Here is a 26318-nt window from a genome sequence, read left to right as displayed (position 1 = left end):
CATTTAAACAATGCCCAATTGGCACTAAGGGGCCTAAAGTGTGCCAAGAAAACATCCCCCACACCATTACACCACCACCACCAGCCTAGACACTGGTAACAAGGCATGATGGATCCATGTTCTCATTCTGTTTACGCCAAATTCTGACTCTACCATCTGAATGTCTCAACAGAAATCGAGACTCATCAGACCAGACAACATTTTTCCAGTCTTCAACTGTCCAATTTTGGTGAGTTTGTGCAAATTGTAGCCTCTTTTTCCTATTTGTAGTGGAGATGAGTGGTAGCCGGTGGGGTCTTCTGCTGTTGTAGCCCATCCGCCTAAAGGTTGTGCGTGTTGCGGCTTCACAAATGCTTTGCTGCATACCTCGGTTGTAGCGAGTGGTTATTTCAGTCAAAGTTGCTCTTCTATCAGCTTGAATCAGTCGGCCCATTCTCCTCTGACCTCTAGCATCAACAAGGCATTTTCGCCCACAGGACTGCCGCACACTGGATGTTTTTCCCTTTTCACACCATTCTTTGTAAACCCTAGAAATGGTTGTGCGTGAAAATCCCAGTAACTGAGCAGATTGTGAAATACTCAGACCGGCCCGTCTGGCACCAACAACCATGTCACGCTCAAAATTGCTTAAATCACCTTTCTTTCCCATTCTGACATTCAGTTTGGAGTTCAGGAGATTGTCTTGACCAGGACCACACCCCTAAATGCATTGAAGCAACTGCCATGGTGTTGGTTGATTAGATAATTGCATTAATGAGAAATTGAACAGGTGTTCCTAATAATCCTTTAGGTGAGTGTATATGCCTAGACTTGACATTAACACATTTTTATGCAGAACCATACCAGATGAATATCACCATAATTTAACGAATAATTTTTGTTATTCTGAAATAAGAAAGACTCATTGTAGGGTTGGGTATATATTGGATTTATATTTTTACATTAATATAATTTATACACATTTGACATGTAAATAATTTGTATGATGTCAATAGGATTTTTTAATGTTTTTGAACGAATGCACACTTATGCTCACCATGACAGCATTTATTCAATCAAAATTTGAATATATTTTAAAAATGTAATTGATTCCTGTGATGGCAAAGCTGAATTTTCAGCATCATTTCTCCATTGTTCAGTGTCACATGATCCATCAGAAATCATTCTAATATGCTCATTTGGTCCTCAAGAAACCTTTCTTATAATTGTTGTTAAAAAAATGGTTGTACTACTTAATATTTTTGTGAAATAACATATAGTAAATAATATAGTAAATTGCATAATTACAAGTAACTAACCATAAATCAAACCCTAATCCTAACCCTAACCCTATAGTAAGTACATGCAATTAATAAATATTACTCAGTACTTATAATAGTATAATTACACTGTAACAAATGTTTCCATGTTTTATCAGGACGTTCCATAGACATAATGCTTTTTATAATGTACAAACTGTATATTCTATTTGGTCCCCACAATGTAGGGTTTACCCGGACCCACACACAGGTTCTACTTGCAAATAAATGTGTACGCAATAGCTAGGGAATGAGACCCAATCAGTGAATTTTCGGTGTTATGAGTTGACCTTACAATGCTTCTTAGTCTCTTCCTTAATCAGCACTACAGAGTGCTTTCATTTGGTACACATATGCTGTGTGGCAGGCATAAGAGTGTCTAACCCTTTAAGGTACATGCATGTTTCAAACCTTTTTAAATTAGTGAAACTCTTGTGAATTATTAATTTCACTAATGATAGATGCTCCAGGTGTACACACCATAAATATCCTTTAAGTTGTAAAAAATTAATCTGCATATAGGATCTTCCATATGCTCATGTAACGGAGGACAGCAAGTAAGAGCTGTGTGAGTAAACTTCACTCCCCTGGCCTCAAGAGGCGCACTAGCGACTGGCGCTAGAGACTGTGGTCTTTAGCTTCCTTGTTTGCGCGTACCCGCAAGTAGGACCAGAGGTTATTTTATGTTCCATACTGAGAGATATATGGGCTATTTGTTTTTAACCAAACATTTAGGACGAGAATGGTTACTCACCTTAAGGAGATAAATTGAGCCATCTATACCATCACCAAACCAAAGGCATAAACCAGCTTAGACAGGAATGTTAATTTATAGTTGATCACAGTAATATCATTCTTTAAAATCTAAAGTTTCATTAGTCTTTTCCTTCCCATTATATCAGAGTAAAACTTATTCCTAAACACGAAAAAATGTAGGGAGTTACTTGATTTTGTCCATCTGGAAATGATTTGATGATTGTGGTTTGCTATTGCTGTGATCTCGTGTGAGTGACAGGTTGTCCCGCCCTCGTGCCAGTAAACACATCATTAGAGAGAAGAGACAAGATGTCACTGCAGGAGGGAGGGGAAGTTATTTTGATTAAAGATTACGAGTGCACAGGAACTTACTTTTTTTTTTTTTTAAGATGTGCTCAAATAAATCATTTATAATAAATACTGCAATTTTCCATACAAAATAAGAACTGTCAATTTAGATTGTATGGTGTCTTTGAATTATCAACATAAGCTATAAAACAACAGTGACAGCTCCTTCACAGATCAGTATGCTTATTTTTTTATGACTGGATGGAATCAGGGCAACATATTTCACAATGTTTTATGCTCTAACTCTCTTGCACACTAAACTTTGCATGACACAGTGCCATCTTGAGGTGTAGATTATGTATTGCAACAGAAAAATATATATATACAGCTCTGGAAACAATTAAGAGACCACTGTAAAATTATCAGTTTCTCTGGTTTTACTATTTATAGGTATGTGTTAAGGTAAAATTTGCATTTTTGTTTTATTCTATAAACTACTGACATTTTTCCCCAAATTCCAAATAAAAATATTTTCATTTAGAGCATTTATTTGCCGAAAATGACAACTGGTCAAAATAACAAAAAAGATGCAGTGTTGTCAGACCCCGAATAATGGAAAGAAAATAAGTTCATATTCATTTTTAAACAACACAATACTAATGTTTAAACTTAGGAAGAGTTCAGAAATCAATATTTGGTGGTATAACCCTGAATTTGAATCACAGCTTTCATGCGTCTCCAGCTCTCCACCAGTCTTTCACATTGATGTTGGGTGACTTTATGCCACTCCTGGTGCAAAAATGAATGCAGCTCGGCTTTGTTTGATGGCTTGTGACCATCCATCTTCCTCTTGATCACATTCCAGAGGTTTTCAATGGGGTTCAGGTCTGGAGATTGGGCTGGCCATGACAGGGTCTTGATCTGGTGGTCCTCCATCCACACCTTGATTGACCTGGCTGTGTGGTATGGAGCATTGTCCTGCTGGAAAAATCAATCCTCAGAGTTGGGGAACATTGTCAGAGCAGAAGGAAGCAAGATTTCTTCCAGGACAACCTTGTATGCGGCTTAATTCATGCATCCTTCACAAAGACAAATCAGCCCGATTCCAGCCTTGCTGAAGCACCCCCAGATCATCACCGATCCTCCACCAAATTTCACAGTGGGTGCGAGTCACTGTGGCTTGTAGGCCTCTCCAGGTCTCCGTCTAACCATTAGACGACCAGATGTTGGACAAAGCTGAAAATTGGGCTCATCAGACATGATGACCTTACTCTAGTCCTCTACAGTCCAATGCATATGGTATCTTGCAAATCTTAGCCTGGCTCTTCTTTAACGCATTGATGAAGGGCTTTTTTCTAGCTTTGCATGACTTCAGCCTTGCCCCTTGGAGCCTGTTTCGAACCGTCCTCGCCGTGCACTTCACCCCAGCTGCCGTTTGCCATTCTTTTTGTATGTCACTTGATGTCATCCTACGGTTGTTGAGTGACATTCGAATGAGTTGGCGGTCATTTCGGTCAGTGGAGAGTCGTTTTCGCCTCTTTTGGCATGGTCAATAGTTTTTTGTTTTATTCCAATTACTTTTGAGGTACTATTAGCACTGTTCTTTGCCATCCAGATGGTTCTATTGCAAGAGGATAGTGATGACCACAGCAGTGTTTTTTTAATACTTTTGCTCATTAAATAAGATTTGGGCCTGTGTTGAAATTCAACAGACACTGGAATGGAATGGCTGCCATTCATGTAGAGATGCTGATTTAAGAAAAAATTGCAGCGGTCTCTTAATTTTTTTCAGAGCTGTATATATATGTACACTCACCTAAAGGATTATTAGGAACACCTGTTCAATTTCTCATTAATGCAATTATCTAATCAACCAATCACATGGCAGTTGCTTCAATGCATTTAGGGGTGTGGTCCTGGTCAAGACAATCTCCTGAACTCCAAACTGAATGTCAGAATGGGAAAGAAAGGTGATTTAAGCAATTTTGAGCGTGGCATGGTTGTTGGTGCCAGACGGGCCGGTCTGAGTATTTCACAATCTGCTCAGTTACTGGGATTTTACGCACAACCATTTCTAGGGTTTACAAAGAATGGTGTGAAAAGGGAAAAACATCCAGAGTGCGGCAGTCCTGTGGGCGAAAATGCCTTGTTGATGCTAGAGGTCAGAGGAGAATGGGCCGACTGATATATTGGACTGATATACTGGGCCAACTTTGACTGAAATAACCACTCGTTACAACCGAGGTATGCAGCAAAGCATTTGTGAAGCCACAACACGCACAACCTTGAGGCGGATGGGCTACAACAGCAGAAGACCCCACCGGGTGCCACTCATCTCCACTACAAATAGGAAAAAGAGGCTACAATTTGCACAAGCTCACCAAAATTGGACAGTTGAAGACTGGAAAAATGTTGCCTGGTCTGATGAGTCTCGATTTCTGTTGAGACATTCAGATGGTAGAGTCAGAATTTGGCGTAAACAGAATGAGAACATGGATCCATCATGCCTTGTTACCACTGTGCAGGCTGGTGGTGGTGGTGTAATGGTGTGGGGGATGTTTTCTTGGCACACTTTAGGCCCCTTAGTGCCAATTGGGCATTGTTTAAATGCCACAGCCTACCTGAGCATTGTTTCTGACCATGTCCATCCCTTTATGACCACTATGTACCCATCCTCTGATGGCTACTTCCAGCAGGATAATGCACCATGTCATAAAGCTTGAATCATTTCAAATTGGTTTCTTGAACATGACAATGAGTTCACTGTACTAAAATGGCCCCCACAGTCACCAGATCTCAACCCAATAGAGCATCTTTGGGATGTGGTGGAACGGGAGCTTCGTGCCCTGGATGTGCATCCCACAAATCTCCATCAACTGCAAGATGCTATCCTATCAATATGGGCCAACATTTCTAAAGAATGCTTTCAGCACCTTGTTGAATCAATGCCACGTAGAGTTCTGAAGGCGAAAGGGGGTCAAACACAGTATTAGTATGGTGTTCCTAATAATCCTTTAGGTGAGTGTGTATATATATATATATATATATATATATATATATATATATATATATATATATATATATATATATATATATATATATATATATATATATATATATATATATATATATATATATATATATTACCTTTTTTTATTTTGACAAACTGAATATACTGTATATAGTAATTACAACTTGTTTAAAACGGTTTGTATATTTTAAGTTTGTGCTTTTGGATATGGATATTTACTATCCCTAATTAGGCTTATTATTTATTATCTTGGGTGAGTCAGACAACTGTTTGGAAAATACTTAGGGAACCCATGGTGAATTAGCATTTCAGTTTGGCCTACAAATGACTGAACAGCTCTGTTGAAAATTATTGAATTTATGCTAATGCCTGTATTATAGCATAGTGCTCTAGAAGCACTGCATATAAAATCAGTGGTAATTGAATGCTTTCTTACTGCTCTATAAGTGTAATTTTATGGAAATATAGTTGCTCTCAGCATTGGAATTACTTATTTTGTGTAGTGATAATTGGCTCTTCAATTTATATTATGTTCTCCTCAGGGGGATATAACGTGAAAGATGTTGTTTTCTATTGGACAAGAGGAAACCAATCAGTTAGCGGTCTTGATCATTTACAGCTGGCTCAGTACACTCTTGAGGATCACTACACCTCTGAATCTGAAGCCGTTTATGAGACTGGTATGTCTACACACACACACACACACACACACACACACACACACACACACACACACACACACACACACACACACACACACAAACACACACACACACACACACTGACTGATATTTTGAAGACTTATTGATGTTTTTATTTTCTCTTTTATTTACTAATACCATAACAGGTAACTACCCAAAGTTGATCTTCCACTTCAAACTCAAGCGGAGCATCTTATATTTCATTCTGGAGACGTATGTTCCTTCCAGTGCTCTGGTGGTTCTGTCCTGGGTCTCATTTTGGATCAGTCAGTCTTCAGTACCTGCTCGCATCTGCATAGGTAGGAACGTAAAGCAATCATTACCAAATTAACATATGATCATCAAAATATATCAACACCTCTTCAGCATTCAGCAACATGACCTAACGAATGGCACGAATGCCAACAGAGTTCCTTCACACTACCATTTAAAGATGTTTTGTACTGTACAGTTAAGTGACAGTTAAAGGGGTGGTTGATCAGCTTTTTTAGAAGGCTTGATTGTGATTATGTGGTGCATGGGTTCATGCTTAGTTAAAAAAAAAAAAAAGATTTTTCACATATTTTACCTTTATTCTACACCGCTGTGTCCCTTCTCATAAAAAAAAAAAAAAAATGTATATATTCAAATAGAAAATTATTTTAAATTGTAATTATACTTCACAATTTTACTGTTTTACTGAATTTAATATGACTGTTTTTACTGAACAAAAACATTTAAAACCCTTACCGACCTCAAAGTCCTCAAAGTACAGATTGATAGGGTGGCAAATTGTCATTTAAAGGGTTAGTTCCTCCGAAAGTGAAAACTCTGTAATAATTTACTCACCCTCATGTCGTTCCAAACCCATAAGACCTTCGTTCATCTTCGGAACACAAATTAAGATTTTTTTTTTATAAAATCTGAGAGCTTTCTGTCCCTCTGTTGACAGCCTACGTAACTACCACTTTGATGCTTCAAAAAGTTCATAAGAGATTGTAAAAATAATCCATATGAATCAAGTGGTTTAGTCCAAATTCTGATTGGGACTGACAGGAACATGTAAAGTTGTAATGGAGAATCAAAGGTGGTAAAGTATTATCTTTAGTTAGTGTTGTTGATATTGTTTTGTTGTACTTGTTTCATTTGTCTTGTGGACACCCTTTTTGTGACCACTTAGCAAAAGAACAGTTCTTATATTAATACTTTCAGATCACATAATCTTTTACTCTAATGACATAGCTAATTCAGTGGATCTGGATTTGCTTTTTCACAGAAACAACTTATGCAACACTGTCTAATAATAGCTTGTTTCTGGAATGCTTCATATGAGCCTGTGTCTGAAGCACATGTTTACACAAGCCAATCAGCGATTTGCTGATCGTGATGATGTATTATGTCACTGAAACCATAAATATATGCCATGCAAGCGTGTCGCCAGCTTCTTTGTCTTCAGAAGCCGCATGTGTGAGCGCGTGTTTACTTGCAAACTGTCCGTATGTGTGACATTGTGTGTCTAAGACAGGAGTTAGTAAAAACATTTCAGGCAAAAGTTTCAGGAGATGTGTGATGCTGTGCCCACGCTTTATAACGGCGGATGACTCACACAAAATCAAAATGTGTGTGATGTGTTTGGGTGAGGAGCATGCAAGATCAGTCCTCCTGACTGCATTCATTGTGATCGGTTTAACATCTGCAAGCTCCAATCCCTCTTGGCAGGGGCGTAAATTTCATCTAACAGTTGGGGGGGACAATAAACATGAAATTTCTCAAGAGCAAATTTTGAAGGGGACACAAATAATACAGCCAAAATCGTTTCTTATAACCCAGCGGGCACCTTGATGTCAATTTGACGTCAAATATGAGTCAAGACTTGACCAATATACTGTACACACCATTTTAAATTCAGTTTGGACAGCAATTTCTTCCAGTGTTAATTGGGTGAAAATCGGAAGTTAATCCCGCACTAAAATTAATTTTATGGACATGTTGGCCAAAATTTTTGACGTTCAATTTACATCAAATCAATGTCATGTTTTAGATATCAAATTGATGTCATTTTGACATCACATTGACATCAATATTTAGTAATTATTTTTCTTTAAGTTTAAGTATTTTTTCTTAACTGAGGCCTCGAAACGCATCCATTTGGCATTTCCTTTCGAACTGTGTTGGATTTGTAACATATTTTACATGAATCAATGTTTCAAAATCGTGTTTGCAAAAACAACAATAAAAAAAATCTTAAATGATAAAAGTGCCACAATTGTCCCACTTTCACGTGGAGGAGTGGCATTTTGCAGCAAAATGTAATGCGTTAATTATAAATGCTTATTGTAAATGCTGCGTGACTTTGACGTGTTTTAATGGGCGTGCGCGTTGAACATTCAACTCGATTTCAAACACTGGAGCGCGCAGAGTTGCCATGGAAACGGCGCAGCAAGCAACAGCTGACAACCAACCGACAAGCTGCAAAGCTCCCTCTGTCGCTTTTGTTTTCACTGCTTTCAGGTGAGTTTAGTCTGTAAAAGTTACACAAATAATACACACAACTGTTCCTGACCCTTTTCTTACGTGTAATTGACGCTTCTGTTGAATATTTACTTTATAGAAATGTAACTTTAGTGTCTTCGAAGTTCATTAGCATCTCAACCGTCTCAGAACAGGTAAGTTAACGTTAACGTAAGCTCTTGTTTATAAAAGTTTGGACTTTTAATCAAATATTTATGGTAGATGACAGGTTTTGATAGTTTTTGTAAAGGTTTTGCTGCCAATTGAATGGGTCATTAGAAGTTGGCTAATTACAGTAACGTTAAATGTTAATCGATGACATCACTTACACAGAAAAAAATGCGATCGCGAAAATTGGCTGAAACTGGTTAAAATATTGAAAAAAAATGTTCTGTGATTTCAGGAAGGACAAAATAACCCCTCTACAACAGAGGGAAGCTATCAAGATCCCAACATGTCTGAAGGAAGCTGCTGACAGAGAAGTAGGAAACACAGGTGAACTGAAGAAGTTAATTAATCTCATATCCATTTTAACAATATTTTTCACCTATCACATACATCTATCTTCTCTTTATTTTCTCATATTAAATGTTTTATTTAATTTATTTTAGAAGGCTTTGACATCCAAATATAAGTGACGCTGTATGAACAATATTAAATGAATAACTTAAGTAACTAAAAACATAAATTCTGATACCCTAAGAATAACAGAAATATGTTCTGTATTAATCTTTCTCTTTTCTGAGAAAGATCTTTTTTTTTTTACCTTTCTCACATTTCACCTCTGCTGTAGCTTCTTTCCTTTTAATACACCTGGCATTGTATACTAAATATTGTTTGCTCTGTGATAAATTGTTTATGTTGATGCTTTCCAGGTTGAAGCCCTGCACCGTAGCAGAGTTGGAGTGGATCTCCTATTGAACATCTCTTAAGGTGCTATGAACCATGTGACTAGTAAGTGAAACCTCAAACATACACGTTCAAAAGTTTGGTGTTGGTGTTGTATATCTTTGAAAAAAGTATCTAATGCCCACCAAGACTGCATGTATTTGATTAAAAGTACAGTAAAGACAATAACATTGTGAAAGAATATTAAAACAGCTGTTTTCTATTTGAATATATTTTTAAGCGTAATGTATTCCTGTGATCAAAGCTGTATTTTCAGCATCATTACTCCAGTTGTCAGTGTCACATGATCCTTCAGAAATCATTCGAATGATTTGCTGCTCAGTTATTATTAATAATGGAAACAGTTGTGCTGCTTAATATAGATTTTTTTTTTTTATTCAACAACATTTATTCAAAATAGAAATCTAATGCTACATTAGTCCACTAAGACCTTTGTTCATCTTCGGAACACGAATTAAGATGAACAACGGATTTTTGTTGAAATCCGATGGCTCAGAAAGGCCTCCATACACTAAGCACCATGACGCATGGACGAGAATATGACGTAGAGCCGGCGTTCGGGCATCCAGGAAATGCACACTTTAGCACCATTTGAGCACTAAGCCAAGACCTAAAGCACAATCAATGTAGAATTCAGCAGCTTAGATACGGCGAGTCTTCCTCTGCTTGTAAACAAAGCTCCTCGCTTTCGGCTCTACGTCATATTCTCGCGTTCACGTCAGAGGCCCAGACGGGACACAAGAACGCTTCATTAAATTATTGTAGAACCACTGCAGTGAGAAGGACTTTTTAACAACGTCTTAAGTACCTTTTATGGGTCTTGAGAGAGGAAATGTCATTGCTGCCAATGGAGGCCTTTCTCAGCCATCGGATTTCAACTAAAATATTTTAATGTGTCTGAAGATGAACCAAGGTCTAACGGGTGTCGAACAACATGAGGGTAAGTAATTAATGACAGAATTTACATTTTTGGGTGAACTAACCATTTAATTGAATGTTGGTGCAACTCACCCTATAGTGTGTTTCATGTTAAAGGGTTAGTTCACCCAAAAATGAAAATTCTGTCATTAATTACTCACCCTCATGTCGTTCGACACCCGTCAGACCTCCGTTCATATTCGGAACACAAATGAAGATATTTTAGTGTAAAGCTGATGCTGAGAAAGGCTTCAGACAGGCCTCCATTGGCATTCAGTACACTTACACTCCCAGGACGCATAAAAGGCACTTAAAACGTCGTTACAAAGTCCATCTCACCACAGTGACGACAATAGTTTTTGTGCGCAAAAAAAAATCTAAATAACACCTTTATCCAGCTTGTTCTTCCCTTCCGTGTGTGCCTCCACGACGCATGCGCAAGAATATGACGTGGCGCCAGCGTTAGGGAATCCATGAAATGCTCACTTTAGTCCCATTTTGAGAACTACGCCAAGACCTAAAGCACGATCAATGTAGAATCCAACAGCTTAGACACGCGCGTCTTCCTCTGCTTGTAAACAAATCGCTTCTGGGTCATGTGTCCGAACGCCGGATCTGCGTCATATTCTCGCGCATGCGTCGTGGAGGCATACACGGAAGGAAAGAACAATTTGGATAAAGGTGTTATTTTGATTTTTTTTTTGCGCACAAAAACTATTGTCGTCACTGTGGTGAGATGGACTTTGTAACGACGTTTTTAGTGCCTTTTATGGGTCTTGTGAGTGTAAATGTACTGAATGCCAATGGAGGCCTATCTGAAGCCTTTCTCAGCATCAGCTTTACACTAAAATATCTTCATTTGTGTTCCGAATATGAACGGAGGTCTGACGGGTGTCGAACGACATGAGGGTGAGTAATTAATGACAGAATTTTCATTTTTGGGTGAACTAACCCTTTAAGCGTTTTAAAAACGTCCTGCTGTTTTTAGTGACTGAAATAGTGCAGCAGGAGCTGCCCTCCAGGGCTCGCAACAGTCATGTGACTGAAAACTATGACTAGGCATGTGTGTCCACTGGTGTGGAGCAGAGTGAGCGTTTTCATTTTCATGTTCATTTGGAAGCTGAGCTTCTCCCTCACGTGTGAGCGTGAAGCTCAGCTTCTATAGGAATTAAATGAAAACACTCGCTCTGCTCCACACCAGTGGACACGCACCATAGTATTTGGGGCGCTAAAGCACACCGTACCTTTCAGCTCGGTTTAATATCCTTGTCATCATCATTTCCTTTTTTAGAAATTCTTCATCCATAGATCACAAGACTATGGTGTTCTTACCGTGGAATAAATAATAAATAGGCTAAAACAAACCAGCACACAGTTTGCTAAAGATCAGCCTACTGTAAAGATTGCTAAAGATAGCCTACTGTAGTTAAAGTCTTTTATTATTAGAATGGCAGCACAACACAGAAAGTATAACACTAGCTTTAGAGAGTTTAAATTACTTTGTGAGTAAATGATAAACAAGTGATGGTTGCTGAAAATCGTATTAATGCTTTAAATGCTGTGAAACGAGTAATACAATATTTGCTCCATCTTCATTCAGGTGCTGTACAGCAGTCAAGCCCAGCATCTTCAGAGGCTGATATAAACAAATCATATGAAGAACTATATCTGCTCCCGACAGATATGGGGGAATGGACAGCGATTGATCTGTGTTCAGATTCAGATTAGGTGTACATTTATCTACATCAATCATCTTTTTCCATGCTATTTTAATTTGCTTTATATTGTTTCTAGATACAAAATCCTGTATTGTATGTACCAAAATGCAATAGTATTTTTTACATATAAGCCTGATGAATAAATTGTTCTTACATTATTACTTTTGTGTCATTATTTTGGTGGTCCGGAAGACATCAATGTGTGGATGTCAAATTGACATCAAGTTTTTGACATCAATTTGATTTGCATTTTTGACCTGTTTTTTGACGTCAATGTTTGATGTCAATTTGACGTCGTTTTGACATCAATTGCCCGCTGGGAAGGATATGTGTACCACAAAAAACAAAAAACATTTCGTACTTAGGCTACTTGGCGTTTTGGTGCACTGAAAAATGATGTAATGTCTATTTTTCTTTTCTCTTTCATTTTATCTGACCAACAACACAAAGTGATAGTTGTTTAAATACGATTAAGGTTCACCACGCAGTCATATTATAAATATTAAATTATCTTGCGTCCTCCACAAAGTATTTTATATGATATTCAGAACTTTAGATATTCAGCTGCAGCAAGCCCTCTGATCTGCCACTTCTTATTGAGCAAAACCTTTAGGTTTAGAATGAGCGCCAATTCGGGGGCGGGTTGCTTGTATTTTGGGTTCATTAGCCAATTATTCGTAATGAAAAACACAACTACAAAACAGTACAATGACACACTCCCTTAAATAGGCGCTTTTACATTTCGCTTTGAAACCAAATCTTCCGCGATCATCTTGTCTGTCAGCTGTTTGCCCGTTCGGCTCGTGCTGTATTGAGCAGACACGTTCAGTTTGTAATAGTTGTGTCAAATGATTTTATTACTATAAAAATTAAAACGACGGTGGCCCGGGGCAGTGCCGCAGTGGGCAAGTGATGTTAACAGTGTTTTGCCTAATCTGTATTAAAGAGAAAATAATCACTTCATCTGATGTTTAAAGTGAATAAAACAGCTTACTGGAGTTTCACAACTGCTGTCTGAAGAGCTTTGTTATCTCCCCAAACTTGTGTGGTACTTTATCTACGTTCTATGGGTAACGTTAGGTGAGGTGCGCGGTGGATCAAACCACTGTGGGGTAAGGGGGAGGGGGGACTCAAAATGTTTCTAAACTTAAAACGCATTTTTTTTGTGTCCCGTTTGCGTTTGTATTGTTTTACTACTTACACATTTATTTTAAGTATATATCATTATATTATTTACAATACTCAGCATGGTTTTCAGGGGGGGACAGCCCTCAGATTGGGGGGGTCCTGTCCCCCCCGTCCCCCCCGTGATTTACGCCCCTGCCTCTTGGCTCATTCCGATTAGAGTCAAGCTCTTACACCCAATGGCTTATTGGGTCCCGCAGCGGCCAAAGCCGCTTGGCGACTTCGGTCATGGGGTTTGCAGGTAGAGTTGTCAGATGAGAAGCGGGAGACGGCTGATCAAGTCCTTTTTCTCGCCCTCTCCACCAACCTCATTCTGGATCCTGAAGCTTACTCCACAATTTCTTCAGACCAGAATAATGAACTGTCTGCATCTGATTCCGAGGAGTTGGATGCAGACAGACAGGCGGGTCAGGTGCGTCAGCAGAGCAGTCCTCTCAATCAAGTGTCGCGTTCGAGGAACTGCTCAAGGTTGTTACTCGTGCTGTGGCCAAGTTGAGTTTAGAGTGGCATGAAGAGAAGAAAAATGCCATTAGATCTAAACTCGAAGTAAGATCTAAACTTAAGAAAGAAACCTACTGTACCTCCAAAGCTACTTAAATTATGTGCAAGTATACCTAGGACAAAAGCTGTTGTAATCGCAAAGGATGGTCAGACCAAATATTGATAAATGAAATATATTTATGACATTATTTTTGAAAGCCTCTTCACTTTACAGCATTTTTACAGTACTGTAGCTTTGCAGGTAGGTTTCTTCAAGCGTCCTGGACGTGTTGCCGCAGTTCTTCTGGATTTAGTCTCAGGTTTTTTTCTGTTTCTTCATGTAATCCCAGTAATGTATGTGCTACATTGCTACATCATCACGTTCAGCCAATCTCCAATTGGCGTGTTTAAACATGTGCTTCAGACTGTAAAATGTAAAGAAATTAGCATTTACCAATTTTTGTACAACATTTGGACACGTTTTGAACAAATACTAGGGTCAAATAGTAAGTAACAAATAGTAAGGCCAACAATGCATTTTTAGCGTATTCTCGTTAAGTTCACACCTACTAAAAAAGTCTTTGTTCAAGCTTCTTTTTACTTTTTTGAAAGTTGATTTTAAAAAAAAAATGCATATTACCATTTACTTTGACAGTGTATGGGATTCCCTAATGTTTAAGTCTCTCAGTATACTTTTTGCCGTTAACTCGTAGGAGTGACCACAGTCTTGACTATGACTACCTTGATGATGGGGGCCCGCACCTCTCTACCCAATGCCAACTGCTTCATTAAAGCCATCGATGTGTATCTGGGCATCTGCTTCAGCTTCATCTTTGGCGCACTGATTGAATATGCAGTTGCCCATTTCTGCACGTTACACCAGCCGAATGCTGCCAATGCATATATGGTGAGAACCTTTATCTTAATAAACGTTGCCAAGTAACCATAATGGCCATGACTAAGATCATCTTCACCATGCCATAGTCATGACAATAAATCAAACGCATTTATGTCTCACTGTTGCATCAGTATGGCCAGGAAATGCAGGAGCGCGAGGACGAGATGAACGGCATCGTCACTTCCATTGGCAGCCATGCTTTGCGGGCCCGTAAGCGAGAGGAGATGCTGACCCGGATGGGCAGCGTCAGCAACCCCACCCCCAGTGAAAGTAAGGAGGAGATCAACTCCTCACAGCCACAGACCCGCTGCACCAAGTGCATGTCGATGACACGTCGTATCGCGCGCTGTCTGTACTGTTGCAAAGTGGAGAACCCGCACTACATCGACAACTACTCCCGGCTGAGCTTCCCCCTCTCCTTCATCTTCATCAACCTCCTCTATTGGACCTACTACTTGTACTTCTAAAGCTCCCGCTGTTGGTGTGTGTTGAGGGGTTTGTAGTGTAGTGTGCATCCCTTTTAGTGTCACAGTTTACCTAAGGGTTTACTCTTACATGTCAGCATGCATTTCAGTTCAACTCATGTCACTTGATAATGACTGACTTTGTCCATGTCACCCATGTATGTGTCATTCCTTGTGGTATGCCGGATCTGAGTGAGTTTGGACCGCACAGATATATGCAGATTTCTACCATGTCTACACCTTGTCAGGAATATGTGGCCTTCATTTTCTGAGGAGCTTTAGGTTCACTCAAATCCACAACAAAAATCGGCCTAGCTGTAAATTGCAGTATGATTTTGTGATGTCCGTACAAGAAATTAAAATTGACCTGAATGTACGTATTATTACATTGACGTTTAGCACAAAAAGCATGATTTATGAATCACTGTTGACACAAGTAACGAACCATAAGCAATTTACGAAACTGAACTTTAATTTTATAAAAGGAACTGAATCGTATCAGCATGTTTGACAGCTACAGTAATAATAAGTAACTGGACCAAAGATTTAATGTGTATCTAATGTTCATAATCACAATCTGAATTCAAATGAGCACAAGTTATACATTGTTTTTGGGGCATATACTGTATGTTTTTGCAAATTCAGCAGTCATATGTCTTTGATATTAGCTGCCAAAACAGGAATCGGTTTTACTCATTTTCTCCTGGCGATTTATCTGCGTGAGTTGCAAGGGAATATTCTCTTAGGGATAGAAGCTCTGATTAGCCTATTAATGATTCTGTATTTTTTGCATGATTATTTATTTATTCTGCTGTATATTTAATTATTTATTTCTTTTTTGTTAATGAAATGCTTTTACCCAATCTAAGCCTCTTTGACCTAGTTAAAGTTGGGACATTAAGAACAGCACTACATTATTTTTTATAGCAGACTATTTTGGACAAATGGCAAACCAAAACATTGATGCGTACATATGCTAATGGCATATTTAAGACTGACGTTTACACAATTTCTTGGCAGATTTGTATGCGTTGTTGATGTCTGAATTGCTATTATTTGAATATAGTTTGCAATGCACATTTTTTCCCACTGTCAACATGTTTTGTTATTGATATATCATTGAGAACTGCTGGTTTGTATGATCTTTTTCTTTCTTTTACTGTGAATGTCATACTTCTTACAGGTGAATATATTTTGTGCTCAAATTAAGCTGTATAAATATTTCTATGTTATTCTTTTGCACTGAGATTTTGAATTACAAAGGCAATATTACTTTGCCAATAAGAATTTTGTTTTTGTATACTGGCTTAACATGGCACATGATGTTCACCAAATAATATGTATTATTAATACTGTTATTTTAATAATGCATGAAAGTTGCGTACAATTGTTAAAAGCGACAGCAGGCCATGTTGCTATGTTTTCCATGCATGGACGGTTCTGCATCTGTTTTCAGAGATTTGGACATATGTAATAAAGAGTTAAAACGGGCTTAAAGTAATATATTTCGAGACAGAAAATATTTCTTTAAAAAAATAAATTTTAGTTGTTCTGTTTACCAGTACACACTATGTCTGGACACATTTATTAACATTATGACATATGCAACTGCCAAGTTTCTCTGTACTGTTCAAAAAAAAAATTATAATAATGGTAGTGAAATTTAGCAAACTTAATGCCCTGCCACAAAATCCTTTAATGGCAGTGGCATCTTTGCATCCTTCTGCCCCTTACTGGTGAGTCCAGTTCTTTGAATGCTTTCTACGTTTATTTTTATCCTCATCTAAATCCAGAACAAACTCGATACAGAAATACACACTTGGCAATACATCTGTCACTGCATATTACTGCCTTTAGGTTAGTATGTTTGTCAGTGCCGATCCTGATGCCAAAGAGCGGGCGTTTTAACATCCAGTCTTTAGCATTTTCCTTTTGAAAATGAAAATAGCAAACCATTTGTTTACTCTTTGCAGTATTTATAACCTATAATATATTATTACATGCCATGTTCACTGGACAAATTTGATTTCAGCATGTAAATTAAATGAACACTGTCAATGTGTAAAAAATAATGTTACGTTTAAAAATTGCTCAAATGGCAAAAATAATGTTTCAAACTTATTTTTTGTAGATTTGTTTTTAAAATATTTATTTATTCATTTTGATGTAGTACAATACTTCATGTCTCACTATGCATGTAAAGTTAATGTTTAGGGTAATAAAATATTTTTACTAAAATCTGAATATTTGTGCCTTTGTCATTTTATTTGTTTTCCACCTTCCAGTAAATGTGACCGCTTACCTTCCTTGCCACTATTGCCACTTCATTTACCAGCATTTCATTCGTTATTTATATCCTGATGAAACCAAACCACATGGTGGCGCTGTGACTTCAACCTCACTATGAAAGGCTCAGATCAAAATAGACATCACAGCAGAATCTCAGTCTCAATCATTTTCTTCTTGAGTACGACCCAATACCTATTATCTTGGTCCCAAACCTGTATAATCAGCTGCTTTTTAATGCTGAGGATAGCATGTCAGAGAGGGTGAAATAGATGAAGAGATTGGAATATGGGACATAGTGTTGTTAACTTCTTCGCGAGATGTCCAGTCATCCATGCTCAGGCTTTTTCTCCTGCTCTATGGGATCACACAAAGGGGGAATGAATAAAGAGCAGGGGCTGCCATGCCAAAAAATCCGCACACTTCATCAAAGTCCCCCTCCTTTATCAGTCAGCATTACAGTTGTGCACTGCAGTTTGGTATTAGGCTACTAGCATGGTGTCCTATTTCAGATAACATTCGAAAATATAAAACAAATATTGTACACACACACACACACACACACGCACGCACGCACGCACGCACGCACGCACGCACACACACACACACACACACACACACACACATACACTGATCAGGCATAACATTATGACCTAATATTGTGTTGGTCCCCTTTTGCTGCCAAAACAGCCCTGAGGCATTGACTCCACTAGACGGTGTGCTGTGGTATCACCAAGACGTTAGCAACAGATCCTTTAAGTCCTGTAAGTTGCAAGGTGGGGCCTCCATGGATTGGACTTGTTTGTTCAGCACATCCCACAGATGCTCGATTGGGTTGACATCTGTGGAATTTGGAGGCCAAGTCAACACCTCAAACTCGTGCTCCTCAAACCATTCCTGTATATTCAGACACCTTTCTATCAGAAATGAAAGCTCTAGCATAAGTTCTGCTGGGAAGACTCAATTACTACGTCACTTATTACCTTCATTCTAACCCAATTATATTCTCATGCTCACTGTATAAAAGCCCGGTGCTTACACATGTTTGAGTTCGCAGATACTGAAGCGACGATTACCCCCATCCTCCCCACCACCACCAGGATGGTCCTGTCCATACCTCCCAGGGGGTCGGCTGCGCCCCTGCCCTCATCTTCAGGCAGGAATTGCAGATCCGATACCCTCGGATTATGCCTACGGACGGGGCCTACGCCAAATGACTTTGTATATTATTAGCTTGCTGAGCTATTAATAAATGCACTATTGTCGATATAATTCTTCCGAGTCTTTCCTGTAGAACCAGCATTAACTTTTTGAGCAATTTGAGCTACAGTAGCTCGTCTGTTTGATCGGACCTCACGGGCCAGCCTTCGCTCCCCACGTGCATCAATATGTATGTATATAATATATGTATCAGAAGTAATTGTTGTAACACAGAAACTGGTTTCATATATTACAAATCATCCAGAGGGAATCTTTGACGCACGTGTAATGAGCTTTAATTTGAGCTTTAGCCTTTATTTATTTAGCTCGGCGGAACATTGAGAGGTGCAGCCACGGTGCATTATGTCACTGAGTCACACCACTTTCTGCACTGATGAGCTGCTCTCTACTCCCCTACCACACTCTCCAAATTCAACAAGCACATTTGGCGAGTAAGGAAAAAGAGCCAGCACATTCCATCTGCACCTGGAGCAATGAGAGCCAATTGGTATGCATGTGGCTCAGAGACAGGAAGGTCAAAAGCTGTACAACATGGATCATTTTCCACTTTTACCCCTTTTATTCCTCTCTTGTTAAGGGTGAAAGCCCTGCCCCTTCCGCTCTATTTTCAGATTTCAGGTCACATGTGAAGCACCAGTCATTTTATATTCTGTCCACATGATGCAAAGGAATGTGCGAGTTAAGCAGAATGTCCAGTATTTGTATTCAAGAGTGCAGCATATGTATATGGGATTTGTGTGCGTTTGTGTGTCTACCTGTAGGGTGTGAGCAATCTGAAGAATACAGTAGAGAACTGAATAATGAATGAGGTCATCTTCCAGCAATGTTTGCATATATACAATTTATTATTGATTTTGACAGCAAGACAATATCCCTGTATGGTTTATTTGTAAAAGTGGATGGACTTGTCTCTCAAGAGTGTCCATCTTCAAGAGATAAAGTTGTTCAATCACTCCTTGAAAGGTATAGAACATTCTTGCACTCTTAAAATCAGCTTTCTCAACTCCGGACACACTTAGACACTTAGACACTTTGATAGACAGATTAAAACTAATGCACAGTGGAGCTGAATCGTCTCAGTCAGGGTTTTCATTATGTTGGGGAGACTGTCACATGAGAAATATTGTCAAAATGACAGTATTTTCGACAGCTACAAGTTTTGAGTTACAATTATAATTACACAAAAGTATAGCAGTGGTTTTGTTAGTTTTAAACGAAACCTAGTTACCTAACACAAATTAGCACCATCTTGCATCTCAGGTGTCTTTACCGACTGTGGTAAAGATGGCCTGGGAGGGATTTAGTAGAGCTGTAGTGGTGAACACATAGACTGCAAAAAAAGATGGACGACTCGCCTTCACTTTCTTCTGTTGACGTAACTGAAGCCGCCAGTGTTCAAATATGGCGCTGACATCTTGGGTCTTGAGTCTGCGCAGTATAGCAACTTGGAGCCAGAGTCTGCGCAGTAGTGAGCGTGAAGTAAATAAACACTTATGGAAATGTAGAGATTAAAGTTAAAGCTCCATTCTCCTCACGAAGTTCCCGAAAAAATGTCTGCTAGTACCTCAGTGACTACATCGCTCAGAGAAGCTGTCAATCTCAGCTGTCAATCATAATGTCACACCCCTGTTTTTATAGCATCAAATAACTAACTAAAACCAAACTCCACTATTTTTGAAAATAGGCTCATTTTCCAACTCCCCTAGAGTTAAACAGTTAAGTTTTGCTGTTTTCGAATCCATTCAGCCGATCTCCGGGTCTGGCGGTAGCACTTTTAGCATAGCTTAGCATAGATCATTGAATCTGATTAGACCGTTAGCATCTCGCAAAAAAACAAATTTTAAAAAAATGTTAGATATTTTTCCTGTTTAAAACTTGACTCTTCTGTAGTTACATCGACCGACAGAAAATGAAAAGTTGCGATTTTTCTAGGCCGTATGGCTAGGAACAATACTCTCATTCCTGCGTAGTAATCATGGAACTTTGTGCCGTACCATGGGTGCAGCGGTGCAATGATATTACGCAGCGCCTGAAAATAGGCTAACTTCTGTCAACATAACCAACGCGACAACCTGCTTGCACAAGGAGCGTGCTTTGTAACCATGGATACATTTGTCAGAGACGATTCAGAAGATATTTACTTTGGTGCAGATCCTGCAACTACACAAACTTAGTGCCGGTTACCTAGCTGGGGACTATTTTCAGGTGCTGCGTAATATCATTGCGCCGCTGCACCCATGGTACGGCAGCAAAGTTCCTTGATTATTAAGCAGGAATGAAAGTATATTTCCTAGCCATATCAGCCTAGAAAATAACAACTTAGTGCACAATGTAATTACAAAAGAGTCAAGTTTTAAATAGGAAAAATATCTAAACACTTTGGTCATTTTTTGAGCGAGATGCTAATGGTCTAATCAGATTCAATGATCTATGCTAAGCTATGCTAAAAGTGCTACTGCCAGACCCGGAGATCGGCTGAATGAATTCGAAAACGGTAAAACTCAACTGTTTAACTCTTGGGGAGTTAGAAAATGAGCCTATTTTCAAAAATAGTGGAGTGTTCCTTTAAGAACACTTGAACTAACATCAGCGTGATAAAAACGGCCTAAAAAGACAGAAACCACCTTTGGAAAAAAATTATTTGAATTATTATTTGATTGTTTAGTTTGGCTATGTCTTTATGAACTATACTGCTTCCAGTCACCTGGGGGCGATCGAGACGTGTCGGCTTAAGTTTTCAGGCTTGTGTGAACATAAAACGACAGAAGCTCGAAAACTAAACAAAAACTTTGTTTGGAAACACAAGGAACCTGTAAGAGACACAATGACCTGGATGAGGGCTTAAAATAGAAGAAGACAAGTAACTTGGGTTGCAGTCAAATTAGCTATAGCTTTTGTGTAAACAAGTAACTCATAATAATGAACAAGTAACTGATAATAACAAACACACTAGCATCCTCCAATGATCATTATATATGATGAAGGTAAATCGGGGCACATTCTAAGCTGTCATGTCAAGGTTATAGACCTTAGAAATAACTGAAATAGTTTGGCGAAGTGATATGGAACTGTAATGCGGTCAAGACCTGCCTGGAACTACTTTAGCCGTGCATTTCCCTGAAAATAATTAGATTCAAGCATTAAACAGCCCTGTAGTATTTCAGCCCCCACGTACTTCATAAATTGAAGGAAATTAGCTGCATTTGTTTGTAAAACAATGAAACTTTTATTTTACCTTTTACATTACCTGTTTTGTGTTTCATACTTATTTATTTTAATGAATTAATTTAAATGTTTTCTTAAAAGCCTATAGGCTGATTAATGTCAGATTCCCATTGTGAGAATAAGTTCTGGGTGAATTAACCTACATCTTTTCCAGGGCTACAGTAGTGAAAATGTTCAATAGTGTTTTTTGTAGCCAAGACTAGGCATGTGCCTACAGGAATTAGCTTTTAAAAAATGATGTTTTATTAACAATGTTCAGGAGGAACATGTTCAAATTGCCCATCCGATCAGTATGAGAGGAGGCATATATATATATATATATATATATATATATATATATATATATATATATATATATAGCCAACTCGCCTACGTTCCTCTACAGTTTTCTGCATCCTTCCACCACCCCTTCTCCTCACTCTTGCTTGATTACTATCCTAACCAGAGATACGGGAGGAGTACTCTCCTCCAAATTCCGAGATTTAGGACAGTTCTACATGATTATTTGTAAGTGTGAACTCTTGAAATAAACCTACAAAGGCCTACCTTCTGGAGTAAAATGTGACTAGTCCTATGAGTTTTACCGGGCATGTTAGGCAGATATGAAAACTCTAAGCTAAGATGTAATGTGTAGCCATTAGGGAGATTTGTGGCTAAACACAGTGCAAGAATATTTTTCCTCAAGATAATTTTTTTCTGCCTGTAGATGCTAACTGGTACATGTCATCTGATGAAGCTGTTTGGACTCTGAGCTGTAGATATGGAGGAGTGTATAATATGATTGTACGTTCAAACAGGGTTCACATAAGGTGTAGGACTCGATCCCAGCACATTTGTATCTTTTTTCATTTTATTTTTAGTTTTCAGACACGCAGCAATCTATCCCTAAGGGTCTTCATGAATATTCATCTCCCGGTTTTTATGAGAAGAGATTCACAAATGCAAGAATAACTATTAGGCTACATGTACATTCTCGGAAGCTTTTAGTAACTGCAGTGCACCATAAATGTCTGTTTTACACTTGGCATACAGGGACTGTAAATGCATACAGCTCATGTTTGTAACAGATTTTCATACACTATACATCTTTAAAAGAGCCCTGCATTACAACAATACATGATGGAAAAGGATAAATCCTTAGAGCTGTAAGCATTATAGTCTTGCATCACTATCTGGTAACACATTGACCCATTTCCAATTGATCACGTGTTCATAAATGCAAAATAAGGCACTTAGGTGAAGGATGAATGTGTGTGAATGGTGAAAAGCATGGTGCGGTTCTCAGGGTAAGTACGCTTCAGAGCACACTGCTCCCACACAGGGAGTGGTGTTCTTTGGCACGCTGTAAATCTAGGCCATCGGCTGTCCGGCAAAGGCACAAATACAGTACATGCGCTAGCACATTTAAACACACTCAGCAAGTCCATGGGCAACACAGCAAGTGCCTATATAAAAAGCCAGAGGGCCTGAACACGGAGGGCCCTGGTTCATGGATATATCTTGCCATTCTTGTGCAGTACGATGCAAACATTTTGTAGAAGGGTGAGGGGCGAACACTGTTGAGCAGGACAGTACTAATTAGAAGGAAGTCATCGTGATTCAACACTGCAAACGTTGATTCATCTGAGGATATCTGCCTGGGTGATAAAAAAACGTATCTTGGGTATCAGAGTATATTGGCTATTTATACTAAATAGATTGAGCATGGGTGACTGTGGCTCATGATATTGTTTTCTATTTTAGTTAAAAGAAAAACTGAGCTATGTAACATTGAGGGCACTGTTGTAATTGCCTCACTGGAACGGTGAACTTTTTTCATAGGCTGTGAAACATTGATTTAATGGATGTTTTCAGATCAGATCATCAGGTTTCAGGGGTCCATACATTTCATTTTTTAATGCCTGTAAAGGGTCTTGTTATACAAATCGAAAACCATTATTGCAGTATAACAGAGATATTTACTGTCTGAGGGGCCATTTACAAAGTGCAAGATTTTGAAAAGAATACTGTTATCGTCTCTGTGTAAACAACAAAAATTATTTGTGAAAACGGTGATGTCGTGCACATGCGTATTACGTGTTCAGTCTATAGGCGCGTAGTGTTTCTTTACAAAGTGACATGCTAGGTTAAAAATAACCCAGGTTGGGTTGAAAATTGACTAACCCAGCAATTGGGTTGTTTTAACCCAGCGATTGGGTTGTTTTAAGCAAACATTTAACCCCGATCAAAAATGCTGGGTTAGTCCATTTTCAATCCTACTTAGGTTATTTTTAACCCAGCATTTTTAGAGTGTACTGGCCTTGCATGCATAATACAGCATTTTTATTCATTTTCGCAGTGAATGGGTATCATTTTGACAACGTTGCTGTCTGTACGCGAAAAACACAAAGGAAAAACGTTTCTGTTTTTAGTAGATTTTGTGCAAAACTACACACCAAATCTCCAAAACCATAAGCTATTTCTCAGCCTTTGACACACTTTTTTTTCAAAACGCTACACACAATTCTCTACCTAAAACACACAAATCTAACAGGAAGTGACTTGCTTTCCTTTTCCAAACACAACCAATCAAAATGCTACACTTATTCAACAGGGCCACGTTCAAAACTCAAATCGGTGCGCAACGTTTTGCTATGGTTTCCGGTTGAACGCCATGTTTCCTGGAAACGGTGTGTAACGGGTTTGAGATGCGTTTTCTCTCGTTTGGTGGGTGTGTCAAAAATGTCAGCCCAATCAGCAGCAACATGTATATAAACCACGCGGTATTAAAGAGACAGCTCACACAATGGGTCCAAGTAAAGTTGTTTACAAATGTGTCCGCATCCAGCTCAGTATACGCAACAATTGAAGATATTAGAAGATGTGATTGTCGTAAAAAAAAAAAAAAAAAAAAAAAAAAAAATAATAATATATATATATATAAATGAGCGAGACTGATATATCAACATGATGATGTATTTATTTATATTTTTAGCTTCATTGCAAGGCAAGTTTATTTATATACCAAATTTCATATATGGTAATAAAGTGCTTTACAAAAAAATTAGAAAGAAAATACAAGCTATTAAAAAAGTAAGAACTAGAAATAAAATGATTTAAATTAGAATTGATTACCAGGAGGTAAAAAAGTTAATTACATTTTTTCTCAATTGTTTGCACACATTTTCTGAAAGCATGCCTCATATTCTCAGAACTCTACACACAAATCCAAAAAAAAAAACACAATGGGCAAAACCCCTCAATTCTCCTGCAAAATGAAACTTTACATTCAAAACAAAGTTATTTTGTTTAAATGTTTATTTTTTTGGTTCAGTGTTACACTTACTACAGACAGTACAAACATAAGTGTGTTGTAAAATATTTGAGAATATTGTTTTTATACTCAGAACACACAAATCCTGCAAAAACAATGTACACAGTGTACATCCCATTCCCAACCAACACAAAGTTGCACATACACTACATACAAAACAACAACAGAAGAATTTACTGTATACAGTTACAGTAAAAAAAAAAATAATAATACCTATGCTGCATCCTCTCTTCTGTTGGGGTCTGGCCACAGCACCTCATCAAATAGTAAAATACTGTAAATACAAAGTAGGTATACATTTCCTAAATACTTGAAACATACTTTACAGTATTTTTACAGTCCTACAGAACAGTCCACAGGCAATACTGTACTACTGTACTCATTGAGTACTGTATTGATATGCAGTACTGCAATTTTCTAGAGAGAGTAGATTTCTTACCTATTCTCATTTCGGAAAGTCCGGATGATGGATGCTACGGTGTACCTGCTCAAATGTGGCTGTACTCTTTGCCCAGCCTCCCTCATAATTAGACCATGGTTGACCACATGATCAACCAAAGTGGCTCGGATCTCATCAGAGATTACGGTCCTTGGCCTTCCTCGTCCTCGTCCTCCCCGTCCGCCTCCTCTTACTCTCACTCCTCTGGCTCTGCCTCTGTTTCCAATTTTGGCATCCATTGCTCCAAAACAGAAGAGCTCACCTGTTGCCTTTTTATGCTAAAGCTCTGATTGCTAATTGTAAAACTGTGTGACGGGTGTTTTCCCTTGTGATGAGTCAGTGTGCATATTTGAATGGCAGTGTGTTCCTTGTGAAAACAAGATATTTTCTGCATTAAAATTGTGCCAAAAGCAGATAATTGTGTTTAGTGTTTTGAAAAAAGTGTGTTTTAGAACTGCAATTTGAGTGTAAAGCAGGAACTGTGCTTGTAGTTTAGCAGAATTGGTTCAGAGGGTTGGTGAATGAGTTACATGTTGTGGTCATTGTGTCTCAAGTACCAGAATTTGTGTGTAAACAATTGAGAAAAACTTTAAATGGGATTGGGATGTTGTCTTTTATTCTGGACGGCAAGGACAGTGATTGCATGTATTTTGCAGTATTAAACATGTATTTATATCGATTTCATCAGTCTCTGAAAA

At 38.4% G+C, this 26318-nt stretch overlaps 1 protein-coding gene across 2 annotated transcripts in view; it reads left to right on the top strand.

Moving 5' to 3' along the window:
• The window catches only part of gabrz (gamma-aminobutyric acid type A receptor subunit zeta), a 41966-nt gene extending 24588 nt beyond the window's left edge, over positions 1-17378 (top strand). For both annotated transcript variants that reach the window (XM_079845603.1, XM_079845602.1), the window contains 4 exons: positions 5916-6053; positions 6221-6373; positions 14488-14681; positions 14804-17378. In XM_079845603.1, the coding sequence (XP_079701729.1) occupies positions 5916-6053; positions 6221-6373; positions 14488-14681; positions 14804-15139 (821 nt within the window). In that variant the 3' untranslated portion in view covers positions 15140-17378. The remainder of the gene's footprint in view (positions 1-5915; positions 6054-6220; positions 6374-14487; positions 14682-14803) is intronic.
• Positions 17379-26318: the final 8940 nt, after the last annotated feature.

This window comes from Gobio gobio (genome assembly GCF_949357685.1).
Source record: "Gobio gobio genome assembly, chromosome: 20".
Taxonomy (NCBI): domain Eukaryota; kingdom Metazoa; phylum Chordata; class Actinopteri; order Cypriniformes; family Gobionidae; genus Gobio; species Gobio gobio.
This window is presented reverse-complemented; position numbering and strand designations above follow the sequence as displayed.